Below are 20,092 nucleotides of genomic sequence, written 5' to 3'. Positions count from 1 at the left end.
TTGACTGAAGGCAGGCCCATTTTTAAGTGTTTTATTAACACTGTTATGCTGATTTAATTAATTGAAATTATATTTCATTTTTTACATTTCTTTCTGGGTGATATACCCTTGGGCTTGCCAGAGAAGACAGTGCTGAAAAAAAATTAAATGTCAATACGTAAACAGAAGTCTGGCAGGCAGAATACCCATTGGTAGCACTCTGAGTAATTCAACAGGGAAGGGACTTGACTCCGCATAGTCTAACAGCTGGTAAATTGAGTTGTTTTTTTTTAAAATGTGGTTTCTGGCATTGTGCTGCATGCTTTTTATATTTTCTATCAAATATTCAAAGTGATTGCCTTTGTTACAGTTCTACTATTTTCAAAGTTTTGTGTTTAAATTCTATTATAACTCACATATTGATCAGTACAGTTGGTCCTCCATTTCCATGGGAGATTCGTTCCAGACCCACCCCCTGCAAAAAGGGAGGCCTGTACATATTAAAGCCTCATAGGTTTGAATGCAGCATGCTCCCGTGCATGTGATCTGAGTGCGTGTGCAGGCGCACACCATTGGAAATAGCGCGGGTTGCCCCTCTGTGGATATTTGAGGTTGCAGATCTCAGATCAATGAGTTAGGAGGGGTGACTGTATTTGTTCATGGGATCTGGGACATAACTGATCTCTACACTGCATTGTTTGAATAGCTATGATAAATAGATCTCTGGGTTCTTCAACACAACAAAACAGGCCCAAAGTTTGCCTAACTTTATATTAAAAGAAAGTTTTAATTCAGTCACCTTATAGTAAGTCTAGTGACAATGAATGTACATTAGAACATATCAACCTCCACATATTGCTTAAATTAGTTATCACATCATAACTTTAATGGAGACTCATTTCAAGCTAAACACGTCTTTTCTACTTATTTTAAAGAATCCTCTACTGGAAAAACACTTCTTCAAAAGAAAGTTGCTCAGATAAAATTTGGAAGTTTGAAAAATGCATATTCAGTATCTTACTTAGTAAAATACAAATGCTGCCCAATCATACACACTGTGATTTTTCCTCCACTCTCAGAGGCCTAGAAAACAAAGTACCATACTACTATGATACCGTGTGCCTTCAAGTCGTTTCTGACTTATAGTGACCTTAATGCTCATGGGGTTTTCTTGGCAAGACTTGTTCAGAGGGGGTTTGCCAGTGCCATCCCCTGAGGCTGAGAGAGTGTGTCTTGCTCAAGGTCACCCAGTAGGTTTCATGGTCAGGGAATCATATCCTGGTCTCCAAAGGTGTCATCCAACACTCAAACCACTACGCCATGCTGGTTTGCATCATTACTTTAACTGAGACTCATTTCAGGCTAAACCTTTCTACTTAAACAAATTTGAGATTGTGAAGTCGAAGGCTCTGAAGATGCCAGCCACAGATGCTGGCGAAATGTCAGGAAGAAACTCTTCTAGAACATGGCCACATAGCCCGAAAAACCCACAAAAAACTATAAATTTGAGATTCATTTCAAGGCATACATGTATTTTCTACATAATTTTGACATAACTACTACTACCACTACCAAAAATGTACACACATACCATTAAAGCATAAATATGTGTAGTAATTTATCTGAAACACTCATGTCCAAGCCAGGACTGGAGAAATTCCAGTATCCACCACTAAGAATGAACCATATGATGCTTCCCTCTATAACTCTCTTCCATGGGAGGCGAGGCTGGTCCCCTCCGTGTTTTCCTTTTGCCAGCAAGCAAAAATTGTTGATTCAACACATAATTATGGGATGGCTTTTATACAGTCAGGCCTCCATATCCATGGATTCTTACATGGTTGATCTTGCCATTTACTATGCCAGTGTATCTAATAGGAACTGAACACCCACGGATTTTGGTATCCACAGGGGCCCTGGGAACCAAACCCCAGTGGATGCCAAGGGCCCAATGTATGGGGTTACATGGGGTGTGTTATAGCTATGGCTTGTTTTGTTTTTAACGTATGTAATCTTATTCTGTTCTCATTTGAATGTTTTTAATTGCTTTAAAACTTTTAGCGTCAAGTGTTGTTGTTTTTAAAATGTTTCTATTTTTGAGTTGTCTTGGGTCTCTCTCTCTGGGAGAAAGGTGGCCTAAAAATGAAATACGTAAAATAAATAAAATTACTATGCAATGTAGAAGCCGGCACGCTCCCAACTGCCTTCCCAAGATTCCTTTAAACTTGACAAACGCTAGGAAAAGTGGAAGAGAAAGGAGCAGAGACCAAAGCAAGGGATGGGCAGGGTGACCAGATGTCTCTTGCCGCCTCCCCACAAAGGAGGACAAGGCCCTACAAGATTTGGGACATTCAAGGGAAATGGAGGACATGGCCAAAGAAAAGCTCTAAACACCTAAAGAGATATAAACTCCTGCCCCAAATGGAGGCCATTTGGTATTCTTCCAGAACAGGAGCCAGAAAAGGAGGACCCCTGGTCACCCTGTTTCCACCAAACTGAACTGTCTCTCCTTCTGAGTTTGCTACATCATATGGGACTGATTTGTTGGTTTTTGGTGTTCTTGATGTCCAGGGATAAATTGATGCTGATTTTAATGCTTGATTTTAAATTGTTAATGTTTAATTATGTTTTAGGGGAGGGTGGGTTATGGGGATATGGGATTGTATGTGAATTTTTAACTTGTAAGCCGCCTTGATTGTCATTGACAGAGAAGTGAGATATAAATAAAAGTTGTTGTTGTTCTTATTACTATTATTCCCGCAAGGCCGAGAGAGCCAGGGTGGGCAGATGCCCTAACAGCAAAGGAGGACAAGGCACCACACAATGTAGGACATCCAAGGAAAAATGGAGGGACGCGACCAAAGAAAAACTAAACACTCTCATAGTGATGCAAACCTATGCTTTTAGTCCTGCCCCCAAATGGAGGACATTAGAGAAAGATAGAGGGACACGACCAAAGAAAAGCTAGAAACACTCATAGAAATACAAATTCACAAAAATAAAGTCCGAGTCCATTGCCTCAAGTCTTCACTTGGCTCCAAACGGAGGGCATTTTGGTATTGCTCCGGGACAGGAAGAGGAGGAGGAGGACATGTAGGATGCATCCTGGCCTTGTACACTCATCCCTCCACATTTGGAGCTTTGATTATCCATGGATTGGAGTAACATGTTCTCTCTAGGAACATCTAGGTCCTCCTTCAGTGCAACTCTATGGCCAACTTTAACCAAAAGTTGCCCTCAAAGACCCAGAGAGAATACTCTGCTTGGCCTTTGCAGCTCCTCCAGGGCAGTTCTATGGCCAGCGTCTGTCGGATGTTAGCCACAAAGTTGCTCTGGAGGACCTAGGAGAGCTTCCTAGAGAGGGGCCCTTCCATCTTCACGGGGGTCTTGTGCCTGGGAGGACCCAGGGATCCCCGGGAGAACGTATCCGTCAAATCCGTGGATAAGAAAACCCACAAGTATCTAACCCTAGTGAATGTGGAGGGACAAGTGTGTATATGTCTATCTATATATGTATATCTGCCTGTATGTATGTGCATGTCTTTATATGTGTGTGTGTATAATATACCCACCCATAATACCTATATCCATCCATCCCACTAGACCACCCGCATTCCTGAGCCGGAGCCTGCAAGGGCGCCCGCGACGTAACGCAAGAAGAGGTTGTGTCAAGCTGTGCTTCTTAAGCTCCTGCTCAAAATGGAGGCGCGGTGGAAGTCCTCTGGGGCAGGGGGGGAATGTAGGACGCGTCCTCCTGGGCAAAGGGGAGAGGCAGAGGAGCCCCGCCCGGGAGAAGGCTCCGCTCCCTGGGTCCTGGGGGTTTCCGGCAAGGGAGCCCCCAACCCTATCTGCGCATGCGCGATCCTGAGGGAGGGAGGGAGGAAGGGGCAACTGCCACCCGATTCCCGCTCCCTCCGGAGACGCCCTCCTCAGCGCCAGGCCCAGGAGGCGCAGGGAGCGGCCACGCACAGGGCCCACAACAACAACAACAAGAGCGGCGCCCTCCTTCCTCCCCTCTCCCTCTCCCCCTGGGACCCTCTACCTGCGTCTCCCTCGCTTCCTGATCCTCCTCCGACTCAGGCCCACCACTCTCCGGCGGCGGAGGCAGCAGCGGCAGCCAAGAACGGAAACAGCGGCGGGGCGGGGTCCGGGGCCAAGCAGGCGCGTCCACGCTCTCATTTACCAGAGACGCGACGTACGCACGCACAGCAGAGAGCAGGCGACGTGCGCGCCCCCGCCCCAGCGCCGCCCCCTCCTCCCCAACGGCCAATCCGCGGCGGCACGCGCGAGGCATACTGGGAATAGGCGCTATAAAAGCCTGAGGTCTATTTGTGTGGCCGGGATTCTTCTTCCCGGCAGCGAGGGAGGAGGGAGAGGAGAGGGGCGGGGCGGGGCGGGGCGGGGCGGGGCTAGGGTGTGTGTTGGCGTGTTAGTTGTCCCGGGCTTATAAGGACCCTAAGATGAACCTTTTCTTGGCAAGTATAGCGTCTAGATTAAGGGAAGTAATAGCACCACTCTATTCTGCTCTGGTCAGGCCCCACCTGGAATATTGTGTCCAGTTCTGGGCACCACAATTCAAAAAGGACACTGAGAAACTGGAGCCATGTGTCCAAAGGAGGGCGACTAAAATGGTGAAGAGTCTGGAAACCTTGCCCTATGAAGAATGACTTAGGGAGCTGGGGATGTTTAGCCTGGAGAAAAGAAGGTTAAGAGGTGATATGATGATAGCCCTGTTTAAATATTTGAAGGGATGTCCTATTGAGGAGGGAGCAAGCTTGTTTTCTGCTGCTCCAGGGCACAGGATGCAGAGCAATGGATTCAAGCTAAAGGGAAAGAGATTCCAGCTCAACATTTGGAGGAACTTCCTGACAGTCAGGGCTGTTCAACAGTGGAACACACTCCTTCCTCTGAGTGTAGTGGAGTCTCCTTCCTTGGAGGTCTTTAAGCAGAGGCTGGATGGTCATCTGTCCCAGGGGTGCTTTGATTGAGAGTTCCTGCATGGCAGAATGGGGTTGGACTGGATGACCCTTGCGGTTTCTTCCAACTCTATGATTCTAAGTTTTGTTCAGAGGGTGTTTCCTATGGCCTTCCCCTGAGGCTGAGGGAGTGTGCCTTCTTGCCCAAGGTCGCCCAATGGCTTTCCTTGGCTGAGCTAGAAATCAAACCCTGCTCTCCAGAATCCTGAGGCTGAGAGAAACCCATCAGTCATACCTTTGTTGGTCAACCGAAATACACAATATACTCATTGCAAGCTTTCAAAGCTCAGTGGGCTTCTTCATCATAGAATCACAGAATGGGAAGAGACCCCAAGGGCCATCCAGTCCAACCCCGTTCTGCCATGCAGGAACTCTCAATCAAAGCATCCTCTGGGACAGATGGCCATCCTGCCTCTGCTTAAAGAGGGAGACTCCACTACACTCTGAGGAAGGAGTGTATTCCACTGTCAAACAGCCCTTACTGCCAGGAAGTTCCTCCTAATGTTCAGGTGGAATCTCTTTTCATGTTACAAACCAAACAAGAAGAAGAAAAAAAAAAACAATTGGAGATGTTAGATTTCAGCATTATTTCAGTCCTTAGTTAAGATGTTATGGAAGATATATTTTGTGAAGGCAGGCTCCTCCTCCTGGCCATGCAATACGGAGATTTTCCATTTAAATTTAAAGTCTATTTGCATTTCTTTTGCAACCCAATATGTCTCCATTCCAGTGAGGCCACAGGCCTCTTTGCAGGTAGAGATCAGTGAACAAGAAGTTTCCATGTTTTTGCATCAGGAACATTTGGGTGGTGTAGAGGGGGGAAATGCGAATTCAGTCTAAATTTAGAGGGGGAAAAGGCTGAGAGTGTGGCTTGCCCAAGGTCACCCATGGCTGAACCGGGATTCAAACCCTGGTCCCCAGAGTCCTAGTTCTCTGGGTCAGGGCCACAGCTCAGACTCTTATCCAGCCGTCCCCTGATGAGACGCATCCACTTTTGTTTGGCCACCTATGCTTCTCTCGCAAGAAGGCGTTGGAGGGAAAGGCAGTTGGGCGGCCAGGGATATAGTCAACTCTCCAATGTCAAGTCTCAGGTCCTTGCAAGATACTTTCAGTTGTTTCCCAATCACTTCTTTTAACAACACATGGGCCCCATACAGACAGGCCAAAATAAAGCTGCTTCGAGTGACTTTGGAGGTATGCTATGTCAATGATACATGTGTCCCAAGAGTCCAGAAGCTGCGCCAAAGCTACACTACAGTCCTTAGGACTCAATCGTGACTTTGGCACGGCTTCCAAACTCTTAGGACGCATGCATCATTAAAACAGCATACCGCCAAAGTGACTCGAAGCAGCTTTATTTTGGCCTGTCTGTATGGGGCCATGGTAATGGTAATCCAACCAAAGATACTTGTCCAAACAAAAAGACTTTTCCCCCACACCCTGCTTTTAATGGGTTTCCCCAATAGCCAGTATCCTGCACTGGTCACTGTTTTTTCCTGGTCAGATTGTGGAATGCTCTGTCATCTCTAAAATATTCATCATCTGCTGCTAATAGTCATAAAATGCTACTAATAATCAGTGATGCATTCAAGTCTTTTAGTCCAAGTCTCCAGTTAAGTCTCACGTCTCTACCTTCAAGTCTCAAGTCGAGTCTCAAGTCCTTGCAAGATTCATGTTGAATCTCAAATCTGGCAGCTAACTTTTAACAGAAAAAAAAGGATGTGGGGTGCAGTTTTTGGAGGAAACAGCAAGTGCATTAGGCAATGGGCTTGAGGTGGGGGTTTAGGTCTGCTTGGCAGCCTGTCTCTGCTGTACATCAGAGGAGCCTTCTACAGTTTTTCAAAAGCTTTAGAAGGATCTGTCTGTCTCCTTTTAGCCACTGAGCCATGGATCTCAGTGGGTGAACTTGTGTCAATTTCACTTTTTCAACACGACCTACTTCACAGGATTGTTGTGCAAATAAAGTTTGCAGGAGGGCCATGTGCACTGCCGTTACTTCTTGGAGGAAAAGCAGGACATAATGGTAACTAATGATGAACAAAAGAGTTTAAGAAAGTATCCCAAAGTCTGACCAAAGGGGATTGTGGGATGGATGCCTAGTAGAAGTAATGGTGGCTCTGTCATGTTAACTGCCCTTGAGTCAACCTTGACTCATGATGACCCTATGATGAGACCTGTCCAAGACTCCGTTCTCCAGTGCTCTGCTTCAGTCCAGCAGGCTTGGGCCCATGACCTCTGATGGGTTTATCCATCTGGTGCAGTCTTCCGCTTTTTCTACTGCATTGTTTCTTCCAATGAGTTGTGCCTTTTCCTGATGTGGCCACAGGATGACATCAGTTTAGTTATCCTAGCTTCCAGGGAGTTTTCAGGCTTGATCTTTTCTAGAACCTATTGGTTTGTCTTCTTGGCTGTCCATGGTATCCTCAGCACTCTTCTCCAGCACCACCTCTGTCATTTCTCCTTGCAAAGGACTTCACAGTATAATCACTGGAATAGTGCAATCATTGGTTAAACTATAAAAAGGTTCTAATGAATCAGATCTTTTATCTACCTAACTCAATACAGACAAGAGAATGCCGGGGAGGGAAACTTTTCCCAAAACTGAAAATAAAGTTGATATTCTGCAGTCAAATATGTACAAGGTGTAGTCAGTGCAGACCCCTACTTTAGCCTCTGTTGCAAGCAGTTTGCTAGTAATCCTCCTCATGAGAAATTCATGAGAGTACTTCAGGTAGTAGAGACAAGCCCTCCCTTGCTTCCAACCTCTAGCTCTCCTGAGAACTGGATAACACTGTGCTATGTGTATTGAGAACTAGGATCCCTGTTTCTTGAGGTATGGATTCTGCCATTCTTTCTCTGAGGGTCTGGGATCTTTGGGATGGAGGTCTGCTTATCAGTGTCCTCTGGCCCAGGAAGTTCTGATGCCTTTATGTGAATTAAGATTTATGAAATAACATTAGCACAAAACCCCATTACTAATGATTCTGTATGATGTGGTATGGGAGGAGGTAAACAGGGAGGATGGGTGACATCATGGCCTGCAGCCTTTGGAACATGAAGAGCAGCTTTTCCTGCAACTCCTTAAAGACTTTCAAGCAGAATTTATATAGATTCTGAAAATGATTTTAAGGATTAACAGCCTCCTATGGGAATGTTTACTTTAAAATTCCAAAAATAATATGGGTGTGACTTGAGCAGGGGAATAATTTAATGGACTCCTAGGATCTGATATCTCAGAGTGACAATTCTCATAGAAACAAAGGGTAGGTTCAAAATAAAAATCACTTACTTGTAAATACAGCATGAAAACAGCAAGCTAGAAAGATTGGCTTCTAGTAGACCTATTTGAGTGATGTTACCTATACTGATCAGTGCTTCCCAAAGTCATTAAGAAAGAATGTTGTAGCTATTCAGGCTTTTCCAGGCAAAGAGCCCAGTTTTAAGTTCCCAAATACGTATGCCTCTTCCACATTAGTTTCTGAAGGCAAGTCTCATTAAAGAATGCTTCATATGAACTCTGTTAACTTTTCAGTTAAGTCTAATAGCTAGGGGAGCTGTGAAGGCATAACTATAATGACAGTGTTGATATTTTGACAAGTAGAGCTTCCCGAGACAGATAACTGCTACCTGTTGCCTTTGTCATAAGACAGAGCAGAGGTGGGGGGAATGTTGGAGTGCAGTTCCCATCAGCCATAGCCATCAATGAAGGTGATGGGAGTCACAGCTCAACATCTGGAGGGCCACATGGTCCCCAATTCTGCTACAAAGGAAACTGGGTAAAGCATCACAACATTCTTTCATCCTTGATTGTCTTGCTAGCTACAAGGGTGCAGTAATGTTTGAGCTTTGTAAATGTATTGTTAATAAATAATGGAATGAAGGTAAAGAACAGGGTGACATTTCCATCCCCTTCCTGCTAGCAAGCAAGGCTGCAATGAGGAATTGTGACAGAGTCCTGCATCTGTCACAGTCCCTCTTACTGGCAGGAGGGGACGGGAAACATCCCAGTTTCCAGTTGAACAGACCTCCTTTGTCAGTGTGTCTGCACAGAGTTACTGAATACAGAGCAGTGATGGATCTGTAATTATCTGCAAATGAAATATAGAATGCCAGCCTATAATTCTAAATGTTTTTAAAAATGAACATTGACAAATAGTGCTTTTGACTTGGTATGGGGTAAATGGAAGTTCTTATGAGAAAAGGGAGACACATACAAAACATTTACTATTTCAGCCTTCTTGCAATTTTTTTTATTTTGATATTTAAAACAATAACAATTATAGCAAATAATTGACATACTACATATGAACAGCCTTCTTGCAATTTTTATATGTCAAGCTGCATCTGCAGTTTGGTGGCAACTCCCCATTCAAGTAATTAAGTTTTACTTAATTCATCACTGAAAGAGCCATTTATTATGCATTTCTGATGAACTGTGTGCAGTTTTTTGATCAGTACGGAGAGAATGATCCTTCCATCTGCTTAAGTGCACCTGAACAGCCTTGAAATAAAATTTAGAGTGAGCGGGTTTTCAAATCCTTGCTTTCCAGTACCATGTTTTTCAGAAGTACTGCAGGACTCAGGGGCTTGTGTTGTTGGAATCCAAGGCAGCATAGAACAAGTGCTGTGAAAATGTTGCACAAAGCTAGCCCCCACAAAGCAACTGTATTGTATTTAGAGATATATTTTACACAGCTATATCCTACATAGGCCACTGGATGGCACCAATACTTCATCATTGAAAGAGCCATTTATTATGCAGCCTCTGTCCCACTTATCTGTCAAGCTTTAAAGAAAGCTGGTCATTTCTTCATTAAATGCATTATTAAGAACCCCCCACCCCCACCCCAGATCTGTTCAGAGTACCACAACCTCACACACAAATTAGATCAAGTAGCAACAGGTTGTGGACACTAGTCCACAATCTAATTTAGATATAAAATACAGGAGACCAAACAGGAAGCACTGATGAGATTCTATAAAGGAGATAAAAAAAGTTTTAACAAATTCAAAACAAGACACACAAGAAGTGAAGAGAAACCGTGCCAAACTGAACTTATGATCATGGCAGATAGATAAAACAATAGTTATCCAGCTTGCGTGCAAGAAAAGGAAATTTCATGGAGGTAAAGATAAAAGATTACGAGAATATAACTCTCATAATATCTTGATAGAGATCCAAATTTACAAACCTCTATGGTTCTGATCACCCTACCACAGAGGACTGAAGCACCCTCTCTGGAAAGCTGGAGTTGGCAAATTTTGTTCTCCTGTTTTAAACTCCCATCATTGCAATGCTGGCTGGCTTACAGGGGTTTTTTTGGGGGGGGGGGTGGGGGGGGAGTGCATGGGGTGGCTGAAAGTTGTAGTACGAATGAAGAAGCACAAATTGCCCCTCCTGATTTAAGCAAAAGGTAAGGAAGTTGGAACTTTAGAAAATGATGATTAGGAGTGTGAATAAATGCAATCTGCGTTTCTATCATGGCTTCTCATGATATGTCCAAAGTAAAACAGCACTTTTGTAATTACACCCATTTCTGTCCGTTCTAGCTAGTTTTTTAAAATCAGCATCAGTACTGGGGGAGGTGGAGCTGGAGAAATACATTGTTGGACTGAAAATCATGTCTGAGTGAGCAATGCAATAAGCTTGAACTGAACAATGGGATTCTACTCACAGTATAGAGAGCAAAACAGAAAAACGGAGATGTCTCATCAGCTCCCCCAGCATGTGAAAAGAAAAGAACCATATCCAAGTTTGGCCACCCAAATAGAAATTATAATAAAAGGAGGCGGGACAAACAAACAAAACATTCCGGATGCATTTTTGAAGCCTTCAAGTGTTCTCTAGAAGATTCCCATGTTTTGTTTTTTAGTCAAGCAAGGCTTACCTGACCTGTTGTTTTCAAGTCATGGGTTCATATCTTTTGTTCTGAATAAAAAGTTTTTGGAACATGTCCAACTGCTCTTCTTTTTTGTGGAATAGGAACCAATATTTCTTTCTATGTCCGCCAGGCGCAGGAGAGCTTCTATGAGTCCATCTGGAGTCACAAGGGGGCGGAGCTAGCCAGACTAGCTTTATCTACCAACTTCCAGAGCAGTTTGTAGTTTTCTTCGCCTCCAACAACTCTACTCAAGTGGCATCAGGTTATAGATCAGATATTGAAATAGAACCTTGCCTTTAACATCAGATAGCAGCCAGGACATTCCTTAAAGTAGTATCCCAGTAGATTGACTGTTATGTCATTACTAAGACTTTGCAGTATGGACAACGAGGGTCTGCTGTAGTCACCTGCAACTCTTGTGGGATGTTTCGCTTCTTGCCTACAGAAGTCGAGAACTTCACATGCACCAAGTGCAAGTTGGTCGCACTCTTGGAAGAGAAAGTGCAGCAGCTGGAGTCAAGAGTGCTACACTCAGCATATAGGGAACAAGAGGATTTCCTGGACACAATAGAACTAACCATCTTGGATGAGTACCATGCCGAGGAAGATGCGGGTGGACGAGGTCACTTGCCATACACAGGAGGCAGACAGCTGGAGGAAGTCACAAAGAGAAGTAAGCCAAGAAGGATTGTTCTGGGAGCTTGCAGCTAAGAGAGAATCGATTCAAAGCTCTTTCCCTTATCAGGAGGATGAAGAAGAGCAGCATGGACAGACTTCAGGGACAGAGCAGGGGAGCCTGAGCAGTCCACCTGAGGGAACAGTCGCGCCTAAGCCTCGGAGGCGGCGTGTGGTCGTAGTGGGGGACTCCGCTGAGGGGTACACGAAGCAGTGATCTGTAGGCCTGACAAGATTCTCGAGAGGGTGTTGTCTTCCAGGTGCAAAGATCCGTGATGTGACAGGCAGGCTGACAAGACTGGTCAGCCTACTGACAAATACCCCCTTCCTTTTGGTCCACGGGGAACTAATGATACTGCAAGACACAGCCTTCGCGAACATCAAAAGGGATTACGAGGCACTTGGTAGGAAGCTGAAAGGAATGGATGTACAGGTTGTCCATCTCGTCTCTTCTGCCAGTTGAAGGGCCTGGGTCCAGGAAGGGAGAGGAAAAATAGCAGATGTGAACAACTGGCTTCGCAGATGGTGCCGCCGAGAGGATTTGGATTCATCGATTATGGGCTGGCGGTTCCATGGGAGGGGGACTTCTTGCAACAGACGGGTTGCACACTCACGCCAGTTGGAGAAAATGTTTTTGCCAACAGTCTCAAGAACTTGATCAGGAGGGCTTTAAACTGAGTTCCGAGGGGAAGGGAGAACTATTAGGTAGGCGAAAGGGATGGCGAAAATAGTCAAACTGACATAGAGGAACAAGGAAAAAAAGTGCAAGGACCCAACCGTGGGAGGCAAAAAAAACTTGCACAGGCAGCAGCAGGTTAAAGGGACCCATGGTCTGCCGATTGTCTCTTACACTAATGTACCGAGCAGGGAAATAAGCAAGATGAACTCGAACTCCTAGTACAACAAGCAAATATGATATAATAGGCATCACTGAGAAACCTGGGTGGATGAGTCTCATGATGTGGAATGTGGAATGAGGGGTATAACCTTATTAAGAGAAATAGGCCAAACAAGAAAGGAGGAGGAATAGCACTATATTGTCAGAGATATTTACAACAGTGAAGAGATCCAGGACATCAATCAGAAGCCGGTGGGAGAGCATCTGGGTAAATTAAAGGGGAGGGAAACAACAAGGATGTTACGGTGGGAGTCTACTACAGACCCACCAAGTCAGACTGAGGAATTGGATATATCTTTCTAGAACAGAGACCACACAGTCAGAAAAGAGAGATGTAGTAGTGATGGGCGACTTCAACTATCCTGATATTTGTTGGAAGTCAAACTCAGCAAAATCCTCCAGGTCTGCATTTCCTCAACTTGCCTGAAGACAATTTCAGGTCCAAAAGGTGGAAGAGGCAACAAGGGGGTCAGCTATTTTAGATCTGATCCTAACCAACAAGGATGACTTGGTTAATGGGGTGCAAGTGGTGGGACACTTAGGTGGGAGGACCATGTTCTCCTGGAGTTTGTAATACAGTGGAAAGGAGGAGCCAGGCATAGGCAGACATGCATCCTAGACTTTAGGAGAGCGGATTTCAGTAAACTTGGAAGTATTGAGGGCAATCCCTGGTCAGAAATACAAAGATAAAGGGTTCAGGATGGATGGGACTTTCTCAAAAGGGAGATACTGAGGCACAATTTCAAACAGTTCCAGTGAGAAAGAAAAACGGGAGGTGTCTCAAGAAACCAGGATGGATGGACTAAGGAACTTTCAACTGGCTAAGTTTGAAACGGAAGATGTATAAGAAATGGAAAAAAAGGGGGAATCACAAAAAAGGAATTCAAAAGAAATACAGGCACTGTCTAGGGGTTAAATCAGAAAAGCTAAAGTGCAGAATGAACTAGGCTTGCTAGAGAGGTTAAGAACAATAAAAGGGCTTTTTGGATATGTCCGCAGCAAGAGGAAGAAGAAGGAAACGGTAGGGCCACTGCGTGGGAGATGGCAAAATGCTAACAGAAGACAAGAGAAAAGGCAGAATTACTCAACCCCTTCTTTGCCTCAGTCTTCTCAGAAGGCAAAGGGTGCTCAACCTGAGGAATAATGGAGCAGAGGACCGAATAGGGGCATTTCATACAGATAAATAGAGTAGTAGAGGAACACCTTATTAATCTAAATGAATTTAAGTCTCCGGGACCAGATAACTCCATCCAAGGGTATTAAAGAACTGGCAAATGTATATCGGAGCCATTGCAATAATCTTTGAAAACTCTGCTAACAGGGAGATCCCAGCAGACTGGCGGAGGGCAAACGTCTCCATCCTCAAAAAGGGGAGGAAAAAAGAGGATCCCAACAATTATCATCCCGTTAGTCTGACATCAGTACTAGGAAAGATTGGAGCAGATCATTAAACAGAGAGTCTGTGAACATCTAGAAGGCATGCCCATAATCACAAAAAGTCCCATGGGTTTCAGAGAAACAAGTCCTGCCAGACAAACCTAATCTCTTTCTTTGATAAAATTACCAGCTTGGTGAGATGAGGAAGGAAATGCTGGATATAGTATATCTTGATTTCAGTAAGGCCTTTGACAAAGTTCCCTAGATTTCTTGCCAAACAGCTTGTAAAATGTGGGCTAGACAAAGGAACTGTTAAATGGATCTGTAATTGGTTGACGGCTGAACCCAAAGGGTGCTCACCAATGGCTCCTTTTCATCCTGGAGGAGTAACCAGTGGGGTCCCACAGGGCTCTGTCCTGGTCCAGTGCTGTTCAACCTCTTTATCAATGACTGGATGACAGATTGGGAGCATACTTATCAAATTTGCAGATGATACCAAATTAGGGGGAATGCACCATACCCTAGAGGACAGGATCAAGATTCAAAATGACCTGATAGACTAGAAAGCTGGGCCAAAGCTAACAAAAGAAATCAACAAGGAGATGTAAGGTATTGCACTTAGGGCGGAAAAAAATAAAAATGCACAGATATAGGATGGGTGACACCTGCTGGAAGGAAACTACGTGTGAAAGGGATCTAGGAGTCCAAGTAGACCACAAGTTGAACATGAGTGAACAGTGTGATGCGGCAGCTAAAAAGGCCAATGCTCTTTAGGCTGCATCAATAGAAGTATAGTATCTAGATCAAGGGAAGTAATAGTGCCACTGTTTCTGCTTTGGTCAGGCCCCACCTAGAATATTGTGTCCAGTTCTGGGCACAATTCAAAAGGCATTGAGAAACTGGAGCGTGTCCAAGGAGGGCGACAAAAAATGGTGAAGGGGTCTGGAAACCATGCCCTATGAGGAACGCCTTAGGGAGCTGGGGATGTTTAGCCGGAGAAAAAGAGGTTAAGAGGTGTATGATCGCCTGTTTTAATATTGAAGGGATGTCATATGAAGAGGGAGCAAGCTTGTTTTCTCTGCTCAGAGAACAGGATCCGGAACAATGGATGCAAGCTACAGAGAAAAGAGATTCCACCTGAACATTAGGAGGAACTTCCTGACAGTAAGGGCTGTTTGACAGTGGAATGCACTCCCTGGAGGGTGATAGAGTCTCCTTCCTTGGAGGTCTTTAAACAGAGGCTGGTGGCCATCTATCAGGGATGCTTTGATTTGGATTTCCTGCATGGCAGGGGTTGGACTGGTTGGCCCTAGTGGTCCTCTTCAAATTTCTATGCTATTCTTGCCTCCAGTACCAATACTAATGCTCAGGAGCACATTTATTTTGTTAACTGTATCTGTATTCAGCAGATTGAGATACGAAGGGAAGTATTTTCATGCTTGAGCAATATATAGCAGTGAGGGACAATGGAAACTGCAGGCCAACATCTAGAGGGTGACAAGTTGGTCATCTAGAAACTAACGCCATTACTGTCTTCTTCCCTTGAGGTTTCTGACTAATTCTAAGCAGACTAGAAAAGTAGTTCAAGAAGGGGCAGATAGATGCCTTTGCTCACTCACAAGTTATATGGAAAAATATTAGAGACAAAAAGTTTTAGAAGCCTATTTTGTATAAATATGTGGCAGTAATGAGCTGAGGGGCGCTTGATAAAGCAAAACTTTACATCTATAAACTTTAGCTTTAATCAGAAGTAAAAGGTTATGTTTGTTATGCAGTTTATTCAGCTTTGGAAACTGTTTTTCAAATTCTATTTCACATCTTCCACAGTTAAAGCTTCCAAAGGATACAACAGCAAATACTACAGACAATTCTTGTGCAAACAATAATACTAATTCCCCTCCTCACAGCATAATTGCTCAGCTCTGTAAAAATTTAAGCTTTGAGGCTAAATGAGATTTGACACTTTCCCTTTAGCAGAGATGAATCAATTCTGAGAAAATATATGCAAGCCTTGGGGAAAGGGTAATGACATTTTATTAGAAGTGAAAACTAGGACTGCCCTTGTCTTTGTAATTTCCTTGCAATAGAAAATGCCTCTGGTCATTGACTTAAAGAAATGATAGCATAGCCTGAATATCCCCTTTCACTCAGGTTCATTTTCTCTCAGTTCACCTTTATGGTACAATGCCTCCTTGCTGCATAAGAACTGAAGAAAAAGAGGCTGCATGTAGAGCAGAAGCAATACTGAGTTTGATGTACATGAGCCAAAGTAGAGAAAGGACTCCTCCCAAAAGCAATACTTTCTATGCTGACTTCTACAGAGGGACGGAGAATGCCATAATTCTCCATAAGGAGTACCCATTGCCTATCTGGAATTCTAATGGATTTAAGGCTAGTATTTAAAACAGAAAAAGCCTGGTAACAATACTTGCTAAGGGTAGGTGCTTAATGCAGATGAATCAAGTGAAGCTTCAGTAATACTGGTCAGCGGGGACTGTGAAATAGGGATGTAGAAAATAATGTTCTGATGAATTCAGTTGCTCTAAGAAATCCAAGAAATTCTAATTTTGCCACTATAATGAACCTTTTGCCTAAAACCCGAGTAGACTCACTGAATTAATCAAAGCTACATATATATTGATTTATCAGGTTTCCAAAGATTGAACAGTCCAGCTCTACTTGGGACTAATAATTGGATTTAGGGCCTTTATTGGGGGGGGGGGGTGTTACTTTCTCTAAGTATTTATCTGATGTACATCCATTAATTTATCTGCACAGACCCTTTGTGCTGCAGGAAGACTTAGAAATCTTACATCTCTAGCTTCAGTTTAATAAATTAGACACACTCAGCATTATTCATAAACATAGTAGATATGTTTAATTAGGAATTTCAAGTTGTATCCATTGACCCATGTATGGGCTCTGGTAATCCTGTGCCATGGCTAGGCTTGTGACATAACCCATAGTAAAGGTGGGGCATACTGAGAAAATGCTTTTTTAGCACAAAAATTCCTTAAAAGGAAATAACTGGGTCACCTCTAAGTCAAAAGGTGTCTTCTGCCACTATCTATTAAAGTAAACAATCAAACAAAAGCCCCTGGACATTGCTTCTGAAAAACAATAAATCTGCACTTGAAAACACTTGGCATACTTTTGAGCTGGAAATGTTAAGCATAAAAATGTGATTTTGACTCCCAAGCTTATGCAAGACAGGAGCAGTAATTAAGAAGCTAGCATTTTCATATCCTGAAAAAAAGTATCTGAATCTTTCTATTTTCTAAAGTCATCTCAAGCCCAATTATATGCCCCATGAAAGCAAGGAAAAACATTCTGGGAAATAGCACTTATTTTACAGCTAACAGTTTTAGGAAGGAAGTAAAATATCTTGGGCAAGAATCAAACAGGAAATCCAGGCCAAAGTATTAGAAACAACTCATTCCAAGCATCTCTCTATTAATTATACCCCAGATCAAACCCCAGATCATGTGGAAAAATAGACTAATTCACCATTATTCTAGCATTGGATCCTGCCACTGAAAATCAGGATCAATAACTAGAGAATCTAGGAGAGTTTTCAGGTAGTAGTGATGTGAAAGGCTGGATGAAGTAAATATTTTCCATCCATTTCTCCAACCCTTCAAATTTATAGGCAGAAGTTACAACTTTAATCCCCAATGTGACATCAACTACAAAAGTTGTTTTCCTAGGCACATAATTTGTCACCAGATACTAACACAACTTGACAGCGGCAAACAAATTTCTCTCCTTATATAAGGCAGGACTGTGTCCACGGGACACATGCTAACACAGTTACTGACATACCTTACTGAAGGAACCCCCATAATATAACAGATTAGATTAGAATATGGACTTGTAAAACAGCAAACATATTCTGGAACCCAGCATGTTCAAACTTTCTTTCCTCAGAGCTGACAGCATAGGAAAACCAGTGCTCCATGTTCAGTTTTGCAGGAAAGGTGTGGGGAGATGAACACAGTCAGCAACCTCACCCTTGGGCACTTGTTCTGGATTGTTGAAGTCATAATGCTCTTTATGGATGAGACCAGGTCTCTCATTGTTTAGGTCCAATCTACAGAATTGCATAGTTACTTAAGGAAGTTATCTAATTTAGTCTGGCTGATTCCAGAAACAGAAGACGTTGTAATAGTTCGTTTAGAAGCACTCTTTTTCTTGCTCTTCACAGCCAGGGGCCGAATTTCTTCTGGGATACTCTGAAATGAGATAGGTTAAAGAAAATAGTGGCCAAATATTTAATTGGGAAAACTGATACAGAAAAGGAAGCAGGTATTTCTTAGGATACTTCATGTGTACAGACCAAGATCTGTACACACCTGAACATCATGAACGTCAGGAAGAAACTCTTCGAGAAGATGGCCACATAGCCTGAAAACCCCACAAAAAACTACACCTGAACATTATTTGATCCTAAAAAATATTCAAGCCTCCCAGTTCAAAATGCAGATAAGAGAACAAACTGTATTTGTTCATACAGTCAAGCACTCCTAATTCCCATTGTTCAACCAGAACCTCACCAAGACATTACTAGTAGTTAAATTGATTTTTACCATTATTTCTACAAACCTATGGCAGTGTCACTGGGATTACTCCATACACTGTGAAGCTGGTTACTTCAGTGCCACAGACCCTTGATGACAAATGTTTGATACTTGGCCAAGTGACTTCAGGCAAAGTTAAAATATCAGCCCCAATGGGAACATAGCTGTGTTACAAACTCTATTTCCTGAAGCACATCTGCACTCATGGTATTTTCTGAAGAATTTAGCATCTGCTGCAGAAAATAATAATAATAATAAATAAAATAAAATTTTTATTTATATGCCGCCCTTCCTCCGATCAGGGCTGCTCACAACATACAGTAATTAAAATACAAACAGTTCCAATAAAAACATATTTAAAACAACCCAACAGTAAAGCCCCAAAGCCCAACCTCTTGGCCACGAAAGAGAGGAGGGAGGCCCACAGGATATTTACTCGGGGAATGCCTGTTGGAATAGGAAGGTTTTGAGGTCCTTCCTAAATTGGGCCAGGGTGGTGGACGAGCGGAGCTCTGTGGGCAGCGCATTCCAAAGGGCTGGGGCAGCTATGGAGAACGACCTCCGAGTAGTGGAGGCCAACCTAGCCCTAGGCACCTTCAGTAGCTGCTGCCCAGACGTTCTGAGAGTGCGAGGCGGAATGTATGGGGAGAGGCGGTCCTTTAGGTATCCTGGGCCCAAGCCATTTAGGGCTTTATAGGTAATTACCAACACCTTATATTGAGCTCGGAAGCGAATGGGCAGCCAATGAAGATCTTTTAAAACTGGTGTTATATGGCTGGTCCTGGACGCACCAGTGACCAGCCGGGCTGCCATATTTTGCACTATTTGCAGCTTCCGAGTTTGGTATAAGGGTTGCCCCATGTAGAGTACGTTGCAGAAATCCAGTCTCGAAGTTACCAGAGCATGTACAACAGTTTCTAGGTCCCTCTGGGCCAGGTATGGGCGCAGCTGGCGAATCAGCCTAAGCTGATAACAAGTGCTCTTGACCGTCGCATTCACCTGAGCAGTCAGGTGAAGCGACGAGTCAAAAAGCACGCCCAGACTGCGCACGGAGTCCTTCACAGGGAGCGTGACCCCGTTCAGGACAGGTGGAACCACCGCCATTCCTGGACCAGGGGAACCTATCACTAGTACCTCCGTTTTCTCTGGATTCAATTTGAGTCGGTTTTCCCTCATCCAGCCCATTACTGACTCCAGACAGGCCACGAGAGGAGAGACGCCATCCCCAGTCACTGCATCAGTCGGAGACATAGAGAAAATGGAAGATAGGATTAGACTATATATGTTATCCCAGCAAGCGGGGAAAACAAAGTTTACATAATTAAACAGTCCATTTTTACCATTTCCACAGTTGGAGCAAAGACACAGTCTCACAATCTTGATCCATATTTCCTGGGATTGTCTCTTCTCCCCATTTCTAAAGAATTTGGCAGCAAGACTTTATATTTAAACAAATCTGAAGTTATTTACCCCCAAGGGATAATATCCTCAAATGGATTCTGCTTTTCCAGCTGCTTTTCACTTTAAAATTAACTGCAAGTCAAATCATAGAATCATAGAGCTGGAAGAGACTACAGGAGCCATCCAGTCCAACCCCCTGCCATGCAGGAACTCTCAAGCAAAGCAATACCCGACAGACGGCCATCCAGCCTCTGTTTAAAGACCTCCATTTTGTTCACACCAGAGCTCTGTTTCAGGTAAATGCATCTTGTCTTTTGGTCTCATCAT

At 43.7% G+C, this 20,092-nt stretch overlaps 2 protein-coding genes across 2 annotated transcripts in view; both read right to left on the bottom strand.

Annotated features, from left to right (window-relative positions):
- Positions 1–4,174, bottom strand: part of RHOA (ras homolog family member A) — a 42,299-nt gene extending 38,125 nt beyond the window's left edge. Inside the window, exon 1 of the mRNA XM_042449677.1 lies at positions 4,022–4,174. The gene's annotated coding sequence lies outside the window, so the exon portion shown is untranslated. The remainder of the gene's footprint in view (positions 1–4,021) is intronic.
- An 11,374-nt stretch (positions 4,175–15,548) lies between these two features.
- LOC121921501 (TRAF interacting protein) overlaps positions 15,549–20,092 on the bottom strand; it is a 47,194-nt gene continuing 42,650 nt past the window's right edge. The window contains exon 16 of the mRNA XM_042449673.1: positions 15,549–18,019. Within this exon, the coding sequence (XP_042305607.1) occupies positions 17,894–18,019 (126 nt within the window). The 3' untranslated portion in view covers positions 15,549–17,893. The remainder of the gene's footprint in view (positions 18,020–20,092) is intronic.

Source organism: Sceloporus undulatus, chromosome 2 (genome assembly GCF_019175285.1).
Source record: "Sceloporus undulatus isolate JIND9_A2432 ecotype Alabama chromosome 2, SceUnd_v1.1, whole genome shotgun sequence".
Lineage (NCBI taxonomy): Eukaryota > Metazoa > Chordata > Lepidosauria > Squamata > Phrynosomatidae > Sceloporus > Sceloporus undulatus.
Note: the sequence above shows the minus strand (reverse complement) of the source record. Positions and strands in the feature narration are given on the sequence as shown.